At 40.2% G+C, this 17153-nt stretch overlaps 1 protein-coding gene across 1 annotated transcript in view; it reads right to left on the reverse strand.

Moving 5' to 3' along the window:
- LOC127580118 (alpha-1,6-mannosylglycoprotein 6-beta-N-acetylglucosaminyltransferase B) overlaps positions 1-17153 on the reverse strand; it is a 577216-nt gene that overhangs the window by 290067 nt on the left and 269996 nt on the right. Inside the window, exon 5 of the mRNA XM_052033330.1 lies at positions 8128-8201. Within this exon, the coding sequence (XP_051889290.1) occupies positions 8128-8201 (74 nt within the window). The remainder of the gene's footprint in view (positions 1-8127; positions 8202-17153) is intronic.

Genomic DNA, 17153 nt, shown 5'->3' on the forward strand with positions numbered 1-17153 from the left:
CTTTATCCCCAGTTCCTTCTGCTGAGAAAGAGGGAAAAGAAGTTACCTGAACACGACTCATCCTCCTCACTGGAGACCATCGCTTACCGAAGCCCACACCTGGACCTCAAAAGCTGCACTTTGACCTCACTGCCCCTCACAAAATGGCTGCTCCCATTATACCTGCCTCTCTTTCTATACCTCTTACTCACCGACAATCTCAAAGGTAGTGTGGCTCCTGCAGCCACCTCTAGGTCTCACCTACTGCTACTTGTGTGTAGCCTTTCACTCTGGGACTTCAAGAAGCCCACCACCTAGAAAATTTGGCCTGAAACTGCCTGTTGCCTCCAGTCAAGGAGAAGGACATGATTTCCCCTTGATGGTACGTTGCAAACTTTGAACTATGGCAATATCCGCCAATGTGGACTGGAATGATGCAGAGGCTAAGAAATTCACCATCACCTGCAGAAACTGGGCAGGAGTCTACAACTACAACTGTACCTGCATGAGCTGCCAGATCTCTGTCATCTCTGACTTTGAAATTTCACCTTCGGATACAATGCTCCAGGGAGAAGTGGAAGTAGTAGCACAATTTTTGGAAGACTCTTTGAGCATAGGCTCTTCTAACCAGATCATTACTCCAAATCCTACTCTCTCCAACATTAAAGAGGGATCTCGTGCTTTCTCCCTGTTCTTGATCATGCTGGAGGCCATTTTGGGAGTAAACAAAGATCAATGCAGAGAGAAAATGTCCTCAATTGTTGCAGCTCCGAACTGCAGCCTGGCTGATCCCAAACTGGCTCTTCAACAAATAAATCCACTGCAAACCTTCAATTAAGGAAGGGCCTCTCTAAATAGCGCACATATGGGGCTGTTTACTGCTGTTCAAATCTGTTTTATTTTGCATGGCCCACTTTGTGTCTGTAGTATTTACATGGTCCATAGTTGTGTTGCATGACAATTCACAGTGTACTTTGGGTGGCCACACAAGGCCTGTACAGAACCTCACAATTTAATTTTTAGTTTACACAACATATTCTACATTGTAGCAGTCATAATCATGATCAATTTTGCACAGATATGAGGACCAGCAGCATTCAAAATAAATCTGCCAGATAATCTGAATGAGGTAAGTGTGGGACAATCAGATATCCAAGTGGCAAGTGCAGGCAACTTGCCAAACTCAGCAAAATCAAGGCCAATAATAACATAAAAAGTAGAAGCAGGTGTAGGCCATTTAGCCTTCATGCCTACTCCACCATTCAATAAATTAACGGCTGACTTTTTACCTCAGTGCACTTTTCTGCACTAATCCCATATCCCTTGATTCCCTTAATAATCAAAAATCTCTTGGTCATAATCTTGAATATACTTAGCAGCTGAGCCTCTACAACTCCATTGGGTGAAAATTACACAATATTACATAGAAACTACAATAACATCCAAGTAATTCAGTTCAACCCCTCTGAAATGGAGTTTGTCTTGCACAATGGCTGTAATCCTAATCATATGTGTGTAGTTTGTTTGGATGTCCTTTTATTTCTTTCCCTTTAACTATCTGATTTGCAAGTATTCAACTGAGCAAATCAACTAAAGCAACAACAAAATTTCATTTAAAAAGATGTTACTCATCAGATACAACACCTTCTCTTCATGCATAAATGATGTTCCATAAAACAAAATACAGGAGTCTCCCTATTCATTAACAATTATCATGGATCTACTGGTCTTATACTTTCATTTAGCCTCCAGCTTTCACTTTTCAACAAGCCTATGATTGAAATCAGAGCTCCACTGTAAAGAAAAATGCAAACACTTCTCATGCCTCATCACTTAGAATTGTAAGATATTAGAATATTCATGAAAGTTGCAATCAAACATGATTCAGCTGTGGATTTAGCATTTGATAAAGGGAGGACGGGATAATTGTCCTCCTGAGGCTTTATTTCCATCACTGGTGCATCATGAGGTCGTTGTACATGGTGTCACAATGATATTAGTAAGGTAAATGATATATTCCTAATATGTCACACACAAAAGATTGTGTATTTGTTAGACTAGTTGTCAGAACAGCCATAGAATAAATGCAGGATGACAACTTCCACGCATAGACATGAAGTTTATTTTAAAAAAAGCTATCTTTGGTTTCAAAATTTACAAGCTTTATTATAAGGAAATAGTCAACTAACTGCAATAAAGTGCCCCTAGCAAAGAGCAACCATAGTATGACGGAATTTTACATTAGATTCTTAAGTGATGTCTTTCAATCTGAAGCCAAGATTTTCAATCAAAAGAAAGGAAATTGTGAAGGTATGAGGAATAGGTTGGCTGTGGTTGATTAACTTTCACTCGACTAGTTTCCACCTTAATCTCTTGACTGTGCTCCAATCTTTATGTACTGTGAAGAGGGCCCAAGTTATAAAGACTATCAGTAACACTGAAGTATCAAAGTGAAAATCTTTTCGATGTCACTGAATGAAAACACTGATTCAATGAATTCTTCAGGCCACTCTGTTCTACCATAGAGAAGATAACTTTCCATTTTGTTTCTGATATGAATCTAAATTGGCTGCCATTAAATTGTCACTTTCACTTTAATGCCCAACTGCTTTCTGCTATCCATAGCAGTAATCTTATTGTAATATTCATTCACGGGATGTGGATGCAGCCCCAGCCCATTCCCTATCACTATTGAGATGGCAACATAACTGCAGAATCAGGTCCTCATTTGCTTTTCAAATCTATCAATGCTTGGAGGAGAAGATCATTTCACATCATTCTCATTCAAAAGCTTTGGCTTCAGCTTAAAAAGTGCTCTGTGACTCCACTTTCTTGGCTCTTGAGGGACTGATCTCTGAATACCTCTCTATTTACATGCAGAAAGATGCTAATTGTCTGCCTACAATATAATTCTGGTGTTGACAGCATCTAAGAGCATCAGGCTGGTAGTGATGCTCAGCTAAAGCTACGTTATGGTCATTGTCAACAGATCAATCCTCTTCTACAATTACACTGATCCGAAAGGGATTGTTTTCATGCCATGTGTTTAACCACATTATTTACTACCAGGTAAGGTCCTGAGCTTTGTAATGGAAGTGGAGTATATGAGTACTTGAAAATAACTGAAGAAAACAGACACTGTTCCCAGTGTGCAATATATCTCACAGGCAACAAGTATTGAGATTTTTCAATTGAATTCAAAAGATAATGTCAAAATAATCAAGAGTCCGAGTACTAAAAGTCATTAGGTTTCAGCCGATCATTAACTTTTTATTCCCCCCATTCTAGGGTTCTGGTCTTAATATGACTTGGGAAACCAGGTAACTGAAATGCATATTTATATGTCTTGTTTTTATTGCCAGAAAGAGTTCTTCATTATATGACTGGTTTTGAACAACATCTTTAAGGTTAGTTTACTAGTTCAACTTGTGGAGGAGTTCATCTCAGTCTCATCACCATCAAATTTGTGCAGGGAAAGTGTGTTATGTGGTACATAACTTGATCAGTTTTAGAGCCAATATAACACCTTATACACCATCTGTTCATCAAGTAGATGGAGCAAGTCCATGCCATTTGGATCCAATTAAAAGCCCTCCATGTTTTCTAAAATCGGTCAAAACCATGTAGTTTCAATGTTGGGATTAGATGCTTGTTCTGATTGATGGTTTCATTCCATGTTTTTTTCCATGCTATTTTCCATGCTACTGGATAATCACTGTTAAGTAGGGGTTGGACAAGTGTCCAAAACAGTATAGAGGACACAGAGTTATAAGCTGAAAGATTCTAAGGATTCGTGGATTATTTTTCATAGGAATGGTACCTCTAATCAGATGCATTGTGGTGAATCTATGGATGATCAAAAAATCAGGAGCATAGGTCACCTTAAATTGTAACATATGATGGCATTTATTATTAAATGCAGCTGGGAATCTAGATATTGGGATTTAGAGAATTCCTGAAGTAGGAGTATTTTATATTATTTAGAGGAAAGAAATCAACCATTTCCCCAAATTTATCCATGCTAAATGAATGGTATTCCCACTTGGATTTTCATTTGCATATTATGAGTCCTCTTTGATATTCAGAAACTGGAACCTTACTGACAATAACTCAATGATCATATTTTTTTCCTATAAAATTTGACTTTTAGTTTGGTTCTGAACATTATGCAAATTTCAAAGAATAAAGAAAAATGACAAGATTGTGTATGTTACTGAAGCCAAAGAAAATTATTTTTCAAAAACCAGAAAAAAATACTCAAAAGGTCAAAGATGAATCACAAAATTAAAAAGATTGAATGGTCAATTAGGAAATAAGTTTTAGAACTGAGCTGTATATTAAAACCCTCCTCCATCAATAAAGTAATTGTATCACACAGTAAAGCTGCAGTAGAGGAAAAAAATTAAAATCTTATAAAGTGACAATCATCATGAACTTGAAACAAAAATTATTAATATATCTCCCACTAAGTTTACTGCAATATCATATACTACTGTCTTTCAAAACATTTTTTCAAATGCCTGCTCCTTTCAAGGAGAAAGTTTTAATCAGATAAAAGTATATCAATGTTGGTTCCTTCTGTACAAGAACTGCATCACATTAGTAGCATTTTATCCAGTTACTAAAAAAAAAGCTATCTCCAAATTTTAAAATAAAAATTGCTTTAATACACTGTTATCAGCATGTTGACAATATGTTCATATGTTGCAATGGTGGCTCAGCCCTTATTGTGATTAAACAGTAAATTAGACATTTAGCTCCTTCTTTGTGTTATGTGAAGGAACATAACTTGTTTCAACTTGTCACATTAACCCATTTGGTTTTGCCCGATCAGCGATAATCCCTTTGTTCTACCCACTCCTCCTCCACCTTCTGAAAACTAAAGTGTTTTCTCTTTTCTTCTGTTTTACTGAATGGTCTTGTTTACACAGGTTTCAAATCTGCTGCAGGAGGTAACTGGATGGTATTGAGGGCCCAGTGTTTGTGAAGTGACAAGTAAAATTCTGCAAAAATCTGGAAGACTATGAATCTAATGAGTATGAATAAAGAATGAATAACATTTCATCACTATTGACCACGCCATCAGGGTGAATAGTCTGCCAAACTAATTCTGTTGCTCTCAGTTTTTCCTTATATTCTGGATGTTTGCGGTCATTGAGTTGTACAGCATAGAAACAGGTCCTTCAGCCCACTACATCTATGCCAACCATCATGCATTTATAGTAATGCAACTTGTCTGCATTAATTCCATGTCCCTCTATGCCCTGCTCATTCAAGTACCTACCTAGATGCCTCTTAAGTGTTGTTGCCTTCACCTCCTCTGGCAGCTCATTCCAGATACTGACTACTCTTTGTGTGAAAAATTTACCCCTTCGATCCCCTTGAAAACTTCCTCCCTCACAATTTAAACCTATGCCCTCGAGTTTTAGACACACCTACCATGGGAAACAGATTCTGGCTGTCTACCCTATCTATGCCTCTCATAATTTTAAGCACCTCTATCGTGTCACTTCTTAGCCTCCTTCGCTGAAGGGAAAACAGACCCAGCCTATCCAATCTCACTTGATAACTCAAGCCCTCTAATCCAGGCAACATCCTTATGACTCTTTACTGCACCTTCTTGAGTTTAATCAAGATTATGATTAGTGTGATGACACAATACTCAAGGCACATTAGTCATCCTCCAGTTTTACGGTATCTCACCTGTGGCTAATGAAGATACCAAAATCTCTGCTAGGGCCTCAGCAATCTCCTCTCTTGCTTTCCGTAACATCCTAGGATCCACCTGGTCAGGCCCTGGGGATTTATCACCTTTACTAAACACATCGATGAAGGGAGAGCAGTAGATGTAGTGTATATGGATTTCAGCAAAGCGTTTGATAAGGTACCCCATGCAAGGCTTATCGAGCAAGTAAGGAGGCATGGGATCCAAGGGGGCATTGCAGTGTGGATTCAGAACTGGCTGGCCCACAGAAGGCAAAGAGTGGTTGTTGAAGGGTTGTATTCTGCATGGAGGTCAGTGACCTGTGGTGTACCTCAGGGATCTGTACTGGGACCCTTGCTCTTTGTGATTTTTATAAACGACCTGGATGAGGAAGTGGAGGGGTGGGTTAATAAGTTTGCAGATGACACAAAGGTTGAGGGGTGTTGTGGATAGTTTGGAGGGCTGTCAGAGGTTACGGAGGGACATAGATAGGATGCAAAGTTGGGCTGAGGAGTGGCAGATGCAGTTCAACCCAGATAAGTGTGAAGTGGTTCATTTTGGTAGGTCAAATATGATAGCAGAATATAGACTTAATGGTAGGACTCTTGGCAGTGTGGAGGATCAGAGGGATCTTGGGGTCTGAGTCCACAGGACGCTCAAAGTGGCTGCATAGGTTGACTCTGTGGTTAAGAAGGCATATGGTGTATTGTCCTTCATCAATCAGGGAATTGAATTTAGGAGCCGAGAGGTCTTGTTGAAGCTACGTAGGTCCCTGGTCGGACCCCACTTAGAGTACTGTGCTCAGTTCCGGTCGCCTCACTACAGGAAGGATGTGGAAACCATAGAAAGGGTGCAGAGGAGATTTACAAGGATGCTGCCTGGAATGCGGAGCATGCCTTATGGTAGGTTGAGGGAACTTGGCCTTTTCTCCCTGGAGCGACGGAGGATGAGGGGGGACCTGATAGAGGTATATAAGATGATGAGAGGTATTGATCGGGTAGATAGTCAGAGGCTTTTCCCCAGGGCTGAAATGGTGGCCACAAGAGGACATAGGTTTAAGGTGCTGGGGAGTAGGTATAGGGGAGATGTCAGGGGTAAGTTTTTTTTTTACTTAGAGAGTGGTGAGTGCGTGGAATGGGCTGCCGGCAACGGTGGTGGAGGCAGATACGATAGGGTCTTTTAAGAGACTGTTGGATAGGTACATGGAGCTGAGAAAAATAGGGCTATGGGTAAGCCTAGTAATTTCTAGGGTAGGGCCATGTTCGGCACAGCTATGTGTGTCGAAGGGCCTGAATTGTGCTGTAGTTTTTCTATGTTTCTATATGCCTCAAGACCTCCAACTTCTCCTCCTTTGTGATGTTGATATGCTCCAGGATATCACTGTTCTAACTACAATGTTCTTCTCCATGGTAAATATAGAAAAGAAGTATCCATTAGCCTTCTTCCAATTTAGAACCGACTTGAGGACCAGTCCAATCTTTTCTCATTACTCTCCTGAAACTAATAGCATTATGGTCACCGGTCCCAAAGTGCTCCCACACTAACACATCGACCTCTTGCCCAGCCTCATTTCATGAGAGGAGATTGAATGCAGCCCCTTCTCTAATAGGGCCATCTTTCCTGGACACACTTAACAATTTCTGCCACATCAGATCCCTTAGCACTATGGTAGTCCCAGTCAATGTTAGGGAAGTTAAAATCACCTACTATTACAACCATATTATTCCATCTGTGATTTCCTTATCTATTTGCTTCTCTACTTCACGCCAACTACTGGGGAGCCTATAGTATAATCCCATCAAAGTGATTACCCCTTTCTTATTTTTAAGTTGTACTCATATAACCTCACTGGACACCCCCTCACCAACCCCCACGTCCCCACACCCCTCCCTGGGATTTTCTCTCTGTCTCTAAGTACTGCTGTGAAGTGCTCCCTAATTAATAGTGCAACTCCCCCTCCTCTCTTACCTCCACCTCTGTCATGTGAGAAGCTTTGACAAGACTGAACATTGACCTGTCAGTCCTGCTCATCTCTCAATCATGTTTGGGTGATAGCTATAATATCACAATCTCATGTGCCAATCCATGTTCTGAGTTTATCTGCCTTACCTGTAAGGCTTCTTGCATTTAAGTAAATGCAGGCTAGCCTATCAGACCTTCCACACACTCTGTCCTGTACCTGCCTGTCCTGCCTACTGGATTAGTTTGTTCTAACTTGACCTTTGCTTCAACTTCTCATCTATTTGACTGTTAAAAGCATACTAGAAAGATGGAACAGTATTTATTCCTGGCTGAAATAATATATTTGTGAGCCATATTACGATAGCTCACTGCACCTTTATTACTAAAATTTGAAACCCTGGGAATTTTGCATTATTACATAGCCATCCATTGCCAGCAGTTTTTGCAATAATATTGAAGAAAATAGTTTATTAATTACTCACCTCAATCTTTCCAAGACAGTCAGGAAAACGTGGATCTTTGGGAATCTCACACTGGCTACTATCTTTCCCCTTCGCTGTTTGACATCAAAATTTCAAAGAAAATATATGAGAGCAGATTAGAATTTTCAGATTTTACATCAATTTGCAAATACAACTGTTAATTCCAGTTTTAAGGCTGCAGTTTAAATTATCAAATCATTAAATCTGTTTGTTTTTAGATTTTGCTCTATATCTAAGTGTTTTGCACTTCCTCCCGTCTCCCTTTTAACTCCTTTCAATCCATCTCTTCACCTTGGTGCATTAGACACAATTCACTGTTTCTCACTTTAAATATCCAATTAACATGAATTTGTGGAGTTTTACAGCCATGCTTAGCATTATCCATCTGTCACTCCTTGAGTCAGCTAATCTTTTCCTTTATTTTTTTGAACCATGATAAAACCAAATGCCAAGCCTTCACTTAATCTCTCAACTAAATTAAAACCAATCACATGTAACTAGCCACTTTGACATGCCCGAGAGTGGCTTGAGCTGATCGGTCTTCAATTGATGATGTTCTTAACATCTACTGAAAATGTTCTTTTCAGACTCTGGATTGGATCCAGATCATGCAGCTGAGTAAATAATTTACCCCAGAAATCTACTGGAATTACTGCTTATTCTATAACCTAAAAGGCAGTAATTTATCTCACAGTGTGAAATATGTAATCAATATTTAAGTTAATGTTGCAAAGAGAGGACAGAAAGAGAGAGAGAGGGGGAAAAGAACTTAAGATATCATTTGTATATTCAGAATTAGCCAATAGTTCTTCCAGATCTGCTGAAGGGTCATTAACCAGAAATGTTAACTCTCTTCTTTCTGTCTCCACAGATTCTGTTTGACATGCTGGGTGTTTTCCAGCATTTTCTCTTTCTTAACCTCAGATTTCCAATATTCACAAATTTTGACACAAGGGATTCTGCAGCTGCTGGAATCCAGAGCAACACACACAAAGTGCTAGAGGAACTCAGCAGGTCAGGCAGCATCTATGGAGAGAAATAAACAGTTGACATTTCGGGTCAAGACCCTTCATTTGCTTTTGTTTTCATTAAAAATGTAGTGACCCTCCCATTAATGAATTTATTTTAAAATAATGTTATCCAAGTTTGGATGTCATTGAGCATAAAGTCTGTTATGGACCAACACAATTAGACAGCAGTTTAAAACAAGGTGAATTCTATTGAAAAATATTCCTTGATAAATTTAAAATTGTAAAATTTGCTGGTGTGTGATTAATACAGTGAAAAATGAGCTTATCACAAGAATTAAGCCTGTGAGTAACCAATTTTAAATAACTGGAAATGTCTTTTAAAAGTAAATCCAAACCTCTTTTCTAGGCAAATTAGAACAAAAAAGGTGTTTTTTTAAAGTCATAATTTTCCAGAACTTTGCACTCAAGAGATTTGTTGTTTGTAATTTATATTGGTTAGTAAGTTTGTGGATAATACTAAGATAGGTGGTGGTGTAGATGTGTAGAAGGATATAAAAAATTACAGGGGATCTTGATCAACTCAGTATGTTGGCTAAGGATTGACAAATGGCTTTCAATCCAGATAAATGTGACGTATTGCATTTTGGGAGATCAAAAACTCAAAATATCAATGACCTGACTTTTTTTCCTGCAAGTTTCTCCCCACATCTGAAGATTTCACTGGTATACACTTGGCTGGTTGTCCTCTGGTATAGTAGTTCAGGTATTATTCTTCATGTGGGGGCATCACCAATGAATATCCCCAGACGACTGAAAAGAGTGACACCTCATAGTCAAGTCTGGCCTTCTCTTCAGCCAACGTTCATATACATGTCTGCAAAAGTTGATGTGCAGAGCCTGGAATTTTCCCCATTCTAACTCAAAGGCATCTTTTCCTTTCTCTTTGCATTAATACTAACATTGATTAAAATATCCAGGATGAAGTGGGGAATAGAGTGGAGATGTCTATATTCACCTCCCTCATGGTGCAGGAATCCAAAGGATCTAAGTCCACTTCTGCAACTTTCCCAGAGTTGGATTAATATTACAACCCTCACACAAGGGAGGAGGTCAGTTGGGTAAGGTACTGGAGGTCTGTTGGCACCTGTACCTTAGTCAAAATGAGCACCTTCTGCAAAGAAAGAGAAGCAGATTGTTTTTTGCAGAGTAAGGGTAAACTTGGAACATCAGTTCTGAATTTGTGATCTGCCTGTTGAATTTTCAACTCACGCACAAGTATACTTTCAGATATTCCATATGAACTCAGCCAAAATCACCACTGATGCAATCTAAACTGAAAGCACAGCACCATGGTTGGAAACAAGATAAAATGAGAAAGGATTGTTTTATTTTTATTGGTTGTCATTGCTGCATAATCAACTGCAGTTAATCAGAATACATGCAATGCAACTGTTAAATCACATCAAAATTGTCAATTCTTCACATCGTACCACAGTTCTACTTTTGATTTTTGAAAGCTACTGAAAGAAAATAATGCTATTGGCTTAAACAAAATGAAAAGCTAAAGATGGAACTCCCAATAATTACGTAGTGAATAATATAAAAATATTCCTGCAGGAACAATTTCAAGACGATAATTTATTATGGGGCTTTTGCCCAATAACTAATTCTAAATTATTGATTTCTTCTTTCCTGGAATATTGTATTTGGCTTCTCTTACCAGAATTCATTCTCCTTCATCAACACCCTTCAAACAGTGAATTAATTACCAAAAATTAGAACACCGAACAATTTTAGTGATTTTAGCAAAATCAGTGATTGTGCCAAATAGTAACCGAGCCCAAGTGTGAAGAGCTGTATTGCATGCCCAATGTGTATGCAGCACACTGCCAAGTAACCCAAAACACTCTTCCATTGTTGCCGATAAAATAATTATTAGAAGAAAAATTGACATTGATACATACTCTTCTTTCTTGTAGGCCCAGCATGCACAAAAATAAAAAAAATGAGGCAACCATCAAATGAGAGCCATATTTCACCCATTTCACGTCCCCTTTGATGAGCAGTCATCGTCATTTTGGAGGCGCATCTGGTGAGGTTTGACCAAATGTCCCAATGGGTTTTAAACTATTTTTGCCCCATTCCATCATTCTTTAAATACCATCCTTGCCACTTATGTAAATTATTGCTACTCAGAAGCAAAAGTAGTACCTGAGGGCAGCACTGCAGAATAGAAGACACCAGTCAAATGTACAATTGTAGATACAAGTTCAGAGGCTGGTACCTAAAATATTCGAGAAGATATGCTAGGGGAGTATTTATATGAAGGTACACCCAGTATTTTTAAGAGCCAGTAGCTAAAGTGGGTTTGTAAATAGTTCAGCAGAAGGGATGCTTGTATTCCAGAACTGTTGAAAAGCTTACTGATGGAGATAACAATGGCGTCTTTACAGAAAATACCCCATATGGCTATCCAGGTGAACCTTTGACATGCAGTAGTCTGCCTGCCAATAAATCTGCACACAATAATAGGGACCATACTGAAAACACACACACACACAGCTTCAAAACCATGCAATCAAACATGGAGTAAGTTACCAGCTAGAAGGGCACTTCAGGGACTCTACAACATCAGAACCTCTGGCAATAACTTTGATGGCTTCAATTGGATCTCAATTGCTGCAAACTTGGTGAAACTCAGGGTCAGTTGTAATTTAGTGTAGCTCTCTCGCATCTGAGTCTTAAGGTTGTGGATTTAACTTCGGCTAACACTCTGATACAGTCTTCCATGAGTTCTGCAGTCTCAGAAAAGCTATCTATCAGATGCAGAGTTAGGTCCTTTTCTGCCTCTCACAGAAAGGTAATCAATCCAATGCTGTTATATTGATTACAATACTGGTAGTTCTCCCCTGCAGTGGCCAACATACATCATTCAATCAACATTTCAACTTTATTTGATCAATGCTGAAATAATATTTGTGGGACTGTGCTTGGAAGAATCTGATTGCCTCATTTTCTGCAATACCATAGCAACCATGCTTCAGACGCAACTTTCTTTCTTTCTAGGACTGTTGGATGTCTTGCATTCCCCAAGGAGATCCTGGCCTTCCTCCTCCTGCCTCATTCAGACCAGTTGGACTGCTATGGCTCAACACAGGAGTGACACTGCCTTCACAGGAGAGGCACATAATGGCATATGTGTTTCATCATCTGCTTTACCACAAGTGTCCTATTAATGCCAGTCAACTGGACCAAAGCAAAGATCCAACAACCTGTGGCTGAGCTTTCAATTACAAAAGTTTCTTCAGCCAATCTTCTATGTGCATATATCAAGTGCCAACTGACTTTGGTGGAAGTTTAACAACCTTTCAAGGTCTTCCCCATTCCAAACCGAATGAGTTAGCTTTATCCTAGAAAATGAGACATCTGTGCCTGTTCTCCAGCTCGGAGGTGATGCCAGCCCTGCCAACTGTATATAAACCTCAAACTCATTCATTACAGTATTTAACAATATTGCCATCTGAGTTGTGCCTGAGCAGCCAGTAGTTTCATCCGCAACCAGGGAGTACTTAGTTTTGTTGCCATCTCTTTCAAATAACAAAAGGTATTTCTTAGATTTGTCAATGCCACTGAACACTAATAGAACATAGAACAATACAGCACAGGAACAGGCCCTTCGGCCCACAATGTTGTGCTGAACTAATTATATTCATAATAAAACGCCCAACTAAACTAATCCCTTCTGCCTACACAATGTCCATATCCTACCATTTCCCTCACATTCATGTGTCTATCTAAGAGTTTCTTGAACACCCCATCATATTTGCCTCCACCACCACCCCAGGCAGCACATTTCAGGCACCCACCACTCTCTGTGTAAAAAAACTTGCCCCTCACATCTCCTTTGAACTTAGCCCCTATCACCCTAAATGCATCCCCTCTGGTATTAGTATTTCAACCCTGGGGAAAAGATACTGGCTGTCTACTCTATCTATGCCTTTCATAATCGTATAAACCTCTATCGGATCTCCCCTCAGCCTCTGGCGCTCCAGAGAGAACAACCCATGTTTGTCCAACCTATCCTCATAGCACATGACCTTTAATTCAGGCAGCATCCTGGTAAACCTCTGCTGCACCCTCTCCAAAGCTTTAACATCCTTCCTGTAATGGGGCAACAAGAACTGAATGCAATACTCCAGCTGCAGCCTAAGTTTTATAAAGCTGCAGCATAACTTCCTGACTCTTGAACTCAGTGCCTCGACTAATGAAGGCAAGCATGCCACATGCCTTCTTTACCACCTTATCAACCTGTGTAGCCACTTTAAGGGATCTGTTAACTTGAACCCCAAGATCCCTCTGCTGATCAACACTGTTTAAGGTCTTGCCATTAACAGTGGACTGTATCTTTATATTTGACCTCTCAAGGTGCAACACTTCACATTTGGCTGGGTTGAACTCCATCTGCCATTTCACCACCCATATTTGCAACTGATTTATATCCTGCTGTATCTTTTGCCAGTCTTCTACTCTATCCACAACACCACCACAGAACATAAACATAGAACACTACAGCACAGTACAGGACCTTCGGCCCACAATGTTGTGCCGACATTTTATCTTGTTCTAAGATCTAGCTAACCCTTCCCCTCCCATATAGCCCCCTATTTTTCTATCATTCATGTGTCTATCTGATCTTCATATCATCTGCCAACTTACTAACCCACCTTTCATCCAGGTCATTTATATACTTCATAAACAGCAGAGGTCCCAGTATGGATCCCTGAGGAACACCACTAGTCACAGACCTCCAGCTACAATAAGTCCCATCGACCACTGCCCCCTGTCTTCTACGGGCAAACCAGTTCTGCATCCAAACGGTCAATTCACCGTGGATCCCATGTATCCAAATCTTCTGGGTGAGCCTCCTATTAGGGACCTTGTCAAATGCTTTACTAAAATCCATACAGACAACATCCACAGCTCCACCTTCATCAATTACCCTCATCACCTCGTCAAAAAACTCAATCAAGTTGGGAAGGCACAACTTGCCCTGCACAAAGCCATGCTGACTGTCCCTAATCAAACTATGGTTTTCCAAATATGATTCAAATTGTTTTAATGGTTTGGAGCAGTCAGACTTAACGCATTATTAATAAGCAATCATTCACAAAACTTCCATCAGTGAAATGTTGAGATGTCTTAATTAATAAAATAATTTCATATCTTACATCTAAGTGTACTTAGTATTCTTAATGCACCATAAAAAACATTTTTTCTGGACATAATTTCTCAGAGCTTTTGAAGTTTCTATTAATTTTTTGCTTTTTTCTCTGCTAGAATTCAGTCTGGTATATTGCTTTAATCCTTTCAGGTTTTGCTCAGGCTCACTTTCTCCTCTTGGGCTTTGTCCTCTTCATGCTCTCTTATGCTTCATCATGCCTCACTCTCTGTGCTGAACTTGGTTGTCTCCTCACACCTCACCATCTTTGGTGCTGCCTTGATATTTCCCCTCTGTCTCCACCAACCACTGTTCCCATCAATGCCTCATTGCCTCTCATTCTATTTTTAAAGCACTTGAGCCTCCTTCTGACTGAGCAGGAGAAAAGGTTTATCTTTGAATGGTCCAGTCAACAATGAACAGCTGTGTACTCACTACTGTGATGGGCCAAGCAGAAACATTGCATGGGCCAGAAGTGGGCCACAGGCTCTATGTTGAATTAATCTCAAAGTTTTCTCTCACTTGAGCTCAGCATTTCATTTGTTTTTTACTTTAAAGTGCAGAGAGAGATAGCAGATAGTTGCAAGAAAAATAAGGTTGTGATAATAGGTAATTTTAACTTTCCACATATTGACTGGGACTCCCATACTGTAAAGGGACTAGATGGGATACAGGTTGTCAAATGTGTTCAGGAAAGCTCCCTGAATCAATATGTAGAGGTCCCAACTAGAGGGAGCATGATACTGAATCTCCTCTTAGCAAACAAGACAGGGCTGGTGACAGAAGTGTGTATAGGGGAACACTTTTGATCTAGTGATCATAATTCCAATAGTTTCAAGATAATTATGGAGGAGGATAGGATTGGTCCTCAGGTTTAGATTCTAAATGGAGTAAGGCCAATTTTGATGGCATCATAGGGATTTGGCAGGTATGGATTGGGTTAGACTGTTTTCCGGCAAAGAGATGGTTGGTAAGTGGGAGGTTTTCAAAAGTGAAATATTGAGAGTACAGAATCTGTATGTTCCTGCTGGAATAAAAGGCAAGGCCAGCAGGTTTAGGGAACCTTGGTTATCGAGGGATATTGAGCCCCTAGTAAAGAACAAGGTGGCACATATTAGGTATAGGCAGTTAGAATCAAATGAGGTGCTTCAGGAGTATAAGAAATTCAAGAGAACACAGAGGGAAAAAAGAGGACATGAGATTGTTCTGGCAGACAGCGTGAAAGAGAATCCCAAGGCTTTCTATAGCTATATTAAGAGCAAAAGGGTAGCAAGGGACAAAACTGGTCCTCTTGAAGATCAGCATGGTCATCCATGCTGAAAGAGATGGGGGAGATCTTAAATAAATTTTTTGCATCCGTATTTACTCTGGAGACAGACACAGAGACTATAGAACTGAGGCAAAAGAGCAGTGAGGTCATGGACCGTATCCAGATTACAGAAGAGGAGGTGCTGGCTGTCTTGAGGCAAATGAAGGTGAATAAATTCCCAGGGCCTAACAGGGTGTCCCCTCGGACCTTGTGGGAGGCTAGTGCAGAAATTGCAGGGGGCCTGGCAGAGATACTTAAAACATCCTTAGCCATGTGTGAGGTATCGGAGGACTGGAAGATAGCTAATATTGTTTTGTTGTTCAAGAAAGGCTCGAAGAATAAGCCGGGAAATTATAGGCTGCTGAGCCTGACGTCAGTCGTGGGTAAATTATTGGAAGGTATTCTAAGGGGCAGGATATATAAGTATTTGGATAGACAGGGCCTGATTAGGGATAGTCAACGTGGCTTTGTGCGTGGTAGATCATGTCTAACCAATCTTATAGACCTTTTCGAGGAGGTTACCAAGAAGGTCGATGAGGGAAAGGCAGTGAACATTGTCTATATGGACTTTAGCAAGGCCTTTGACAAAGTCCCGCATGGGAGGTTGCTCCAGAAGGTTAAGTCGCTTAGCATTCAGGATGAAGTCATCAATTTGATTCAACATTGGCTTAGCGGGAGAAGCCTGAGAGTGGTAGTAGATGGTTGTCTCTCAGACTCAAGGCCTGTGTCTAGTGGTGTGCTGCAGGGATCAGTGCTGGGTCTGTTGCTGTTTATCATCTATATTAATGATTTAGATGATAACATGGTAAACTAGATCAGAAAATGTGCGGATGACACTAAGATTGGGGGCATAGTGGACAGCGAGGAAGGTTATCAAAGCTTGCAGTGTGATCTGGACCAGCTAGGTAAATGGGCTGAAAAATGGCAGATGAAATTTAATATAGACAAGTGTGAGGTGTTGCACTTTGGGAGGACAAACCAGGGTAAGACTTACACAGTGAATGGTAGGGCTCTGAGGTGCGTGGTAGAACAAAGGGAACTGGGAATACAGATCCATAGTGGTGTCACAGGTAGATAGAGTCATAAAGAGAGCTTTTGGCACTTTGGCCTTCATAAATCAGGGCATTGAATACAGGGGTTGGGATGTTATGTTGAAGTTGTACAAGACATTGTTGAGGCTGAATTTAGAGTATTGTGTGCAGTTCTGGTCACCTACCTACAGGAAAGATATCAATAAGCTTGAAAGAGTGCAGAGAAAATTTACACAGATGTTGATGGGACTTGAGGACCTGAGTTATAGAGAAAGGTTGAATAGGTTAGGACTTTATTCCCTGGAGTGCAGGAGAATGAGGGGAGATCTTACAGAGGTATGCAAAATTATGAGGGGTATAGATAGGGTGAATGCATGCAGGCTTTTTCCCCTCAGGTTAGGTGAGGCTAGAACTAGAGGACATAGGTTTAGGGTGAAAGGTGAAATACAAGGGAAATCTGAGGGGAAACTTCTTCACTCAGAGGGTGGTGCGAGTGT

The sequence above is a fragment of the Pristis pectinata genome, chromosome 18 (assembly GCF_009764475.1).
Source record: "Pristis pectinata isolate sPriPec2 chromosome 18, sPriPec2.1.pri, whole genome shotgun sequence".
Lineage (NCBI taxonomy): Eukaryota > Metazoa > Chordata > Chondrichthyes > Rhinopristiformes > Pristidae > Pristis > Pristis pectinata.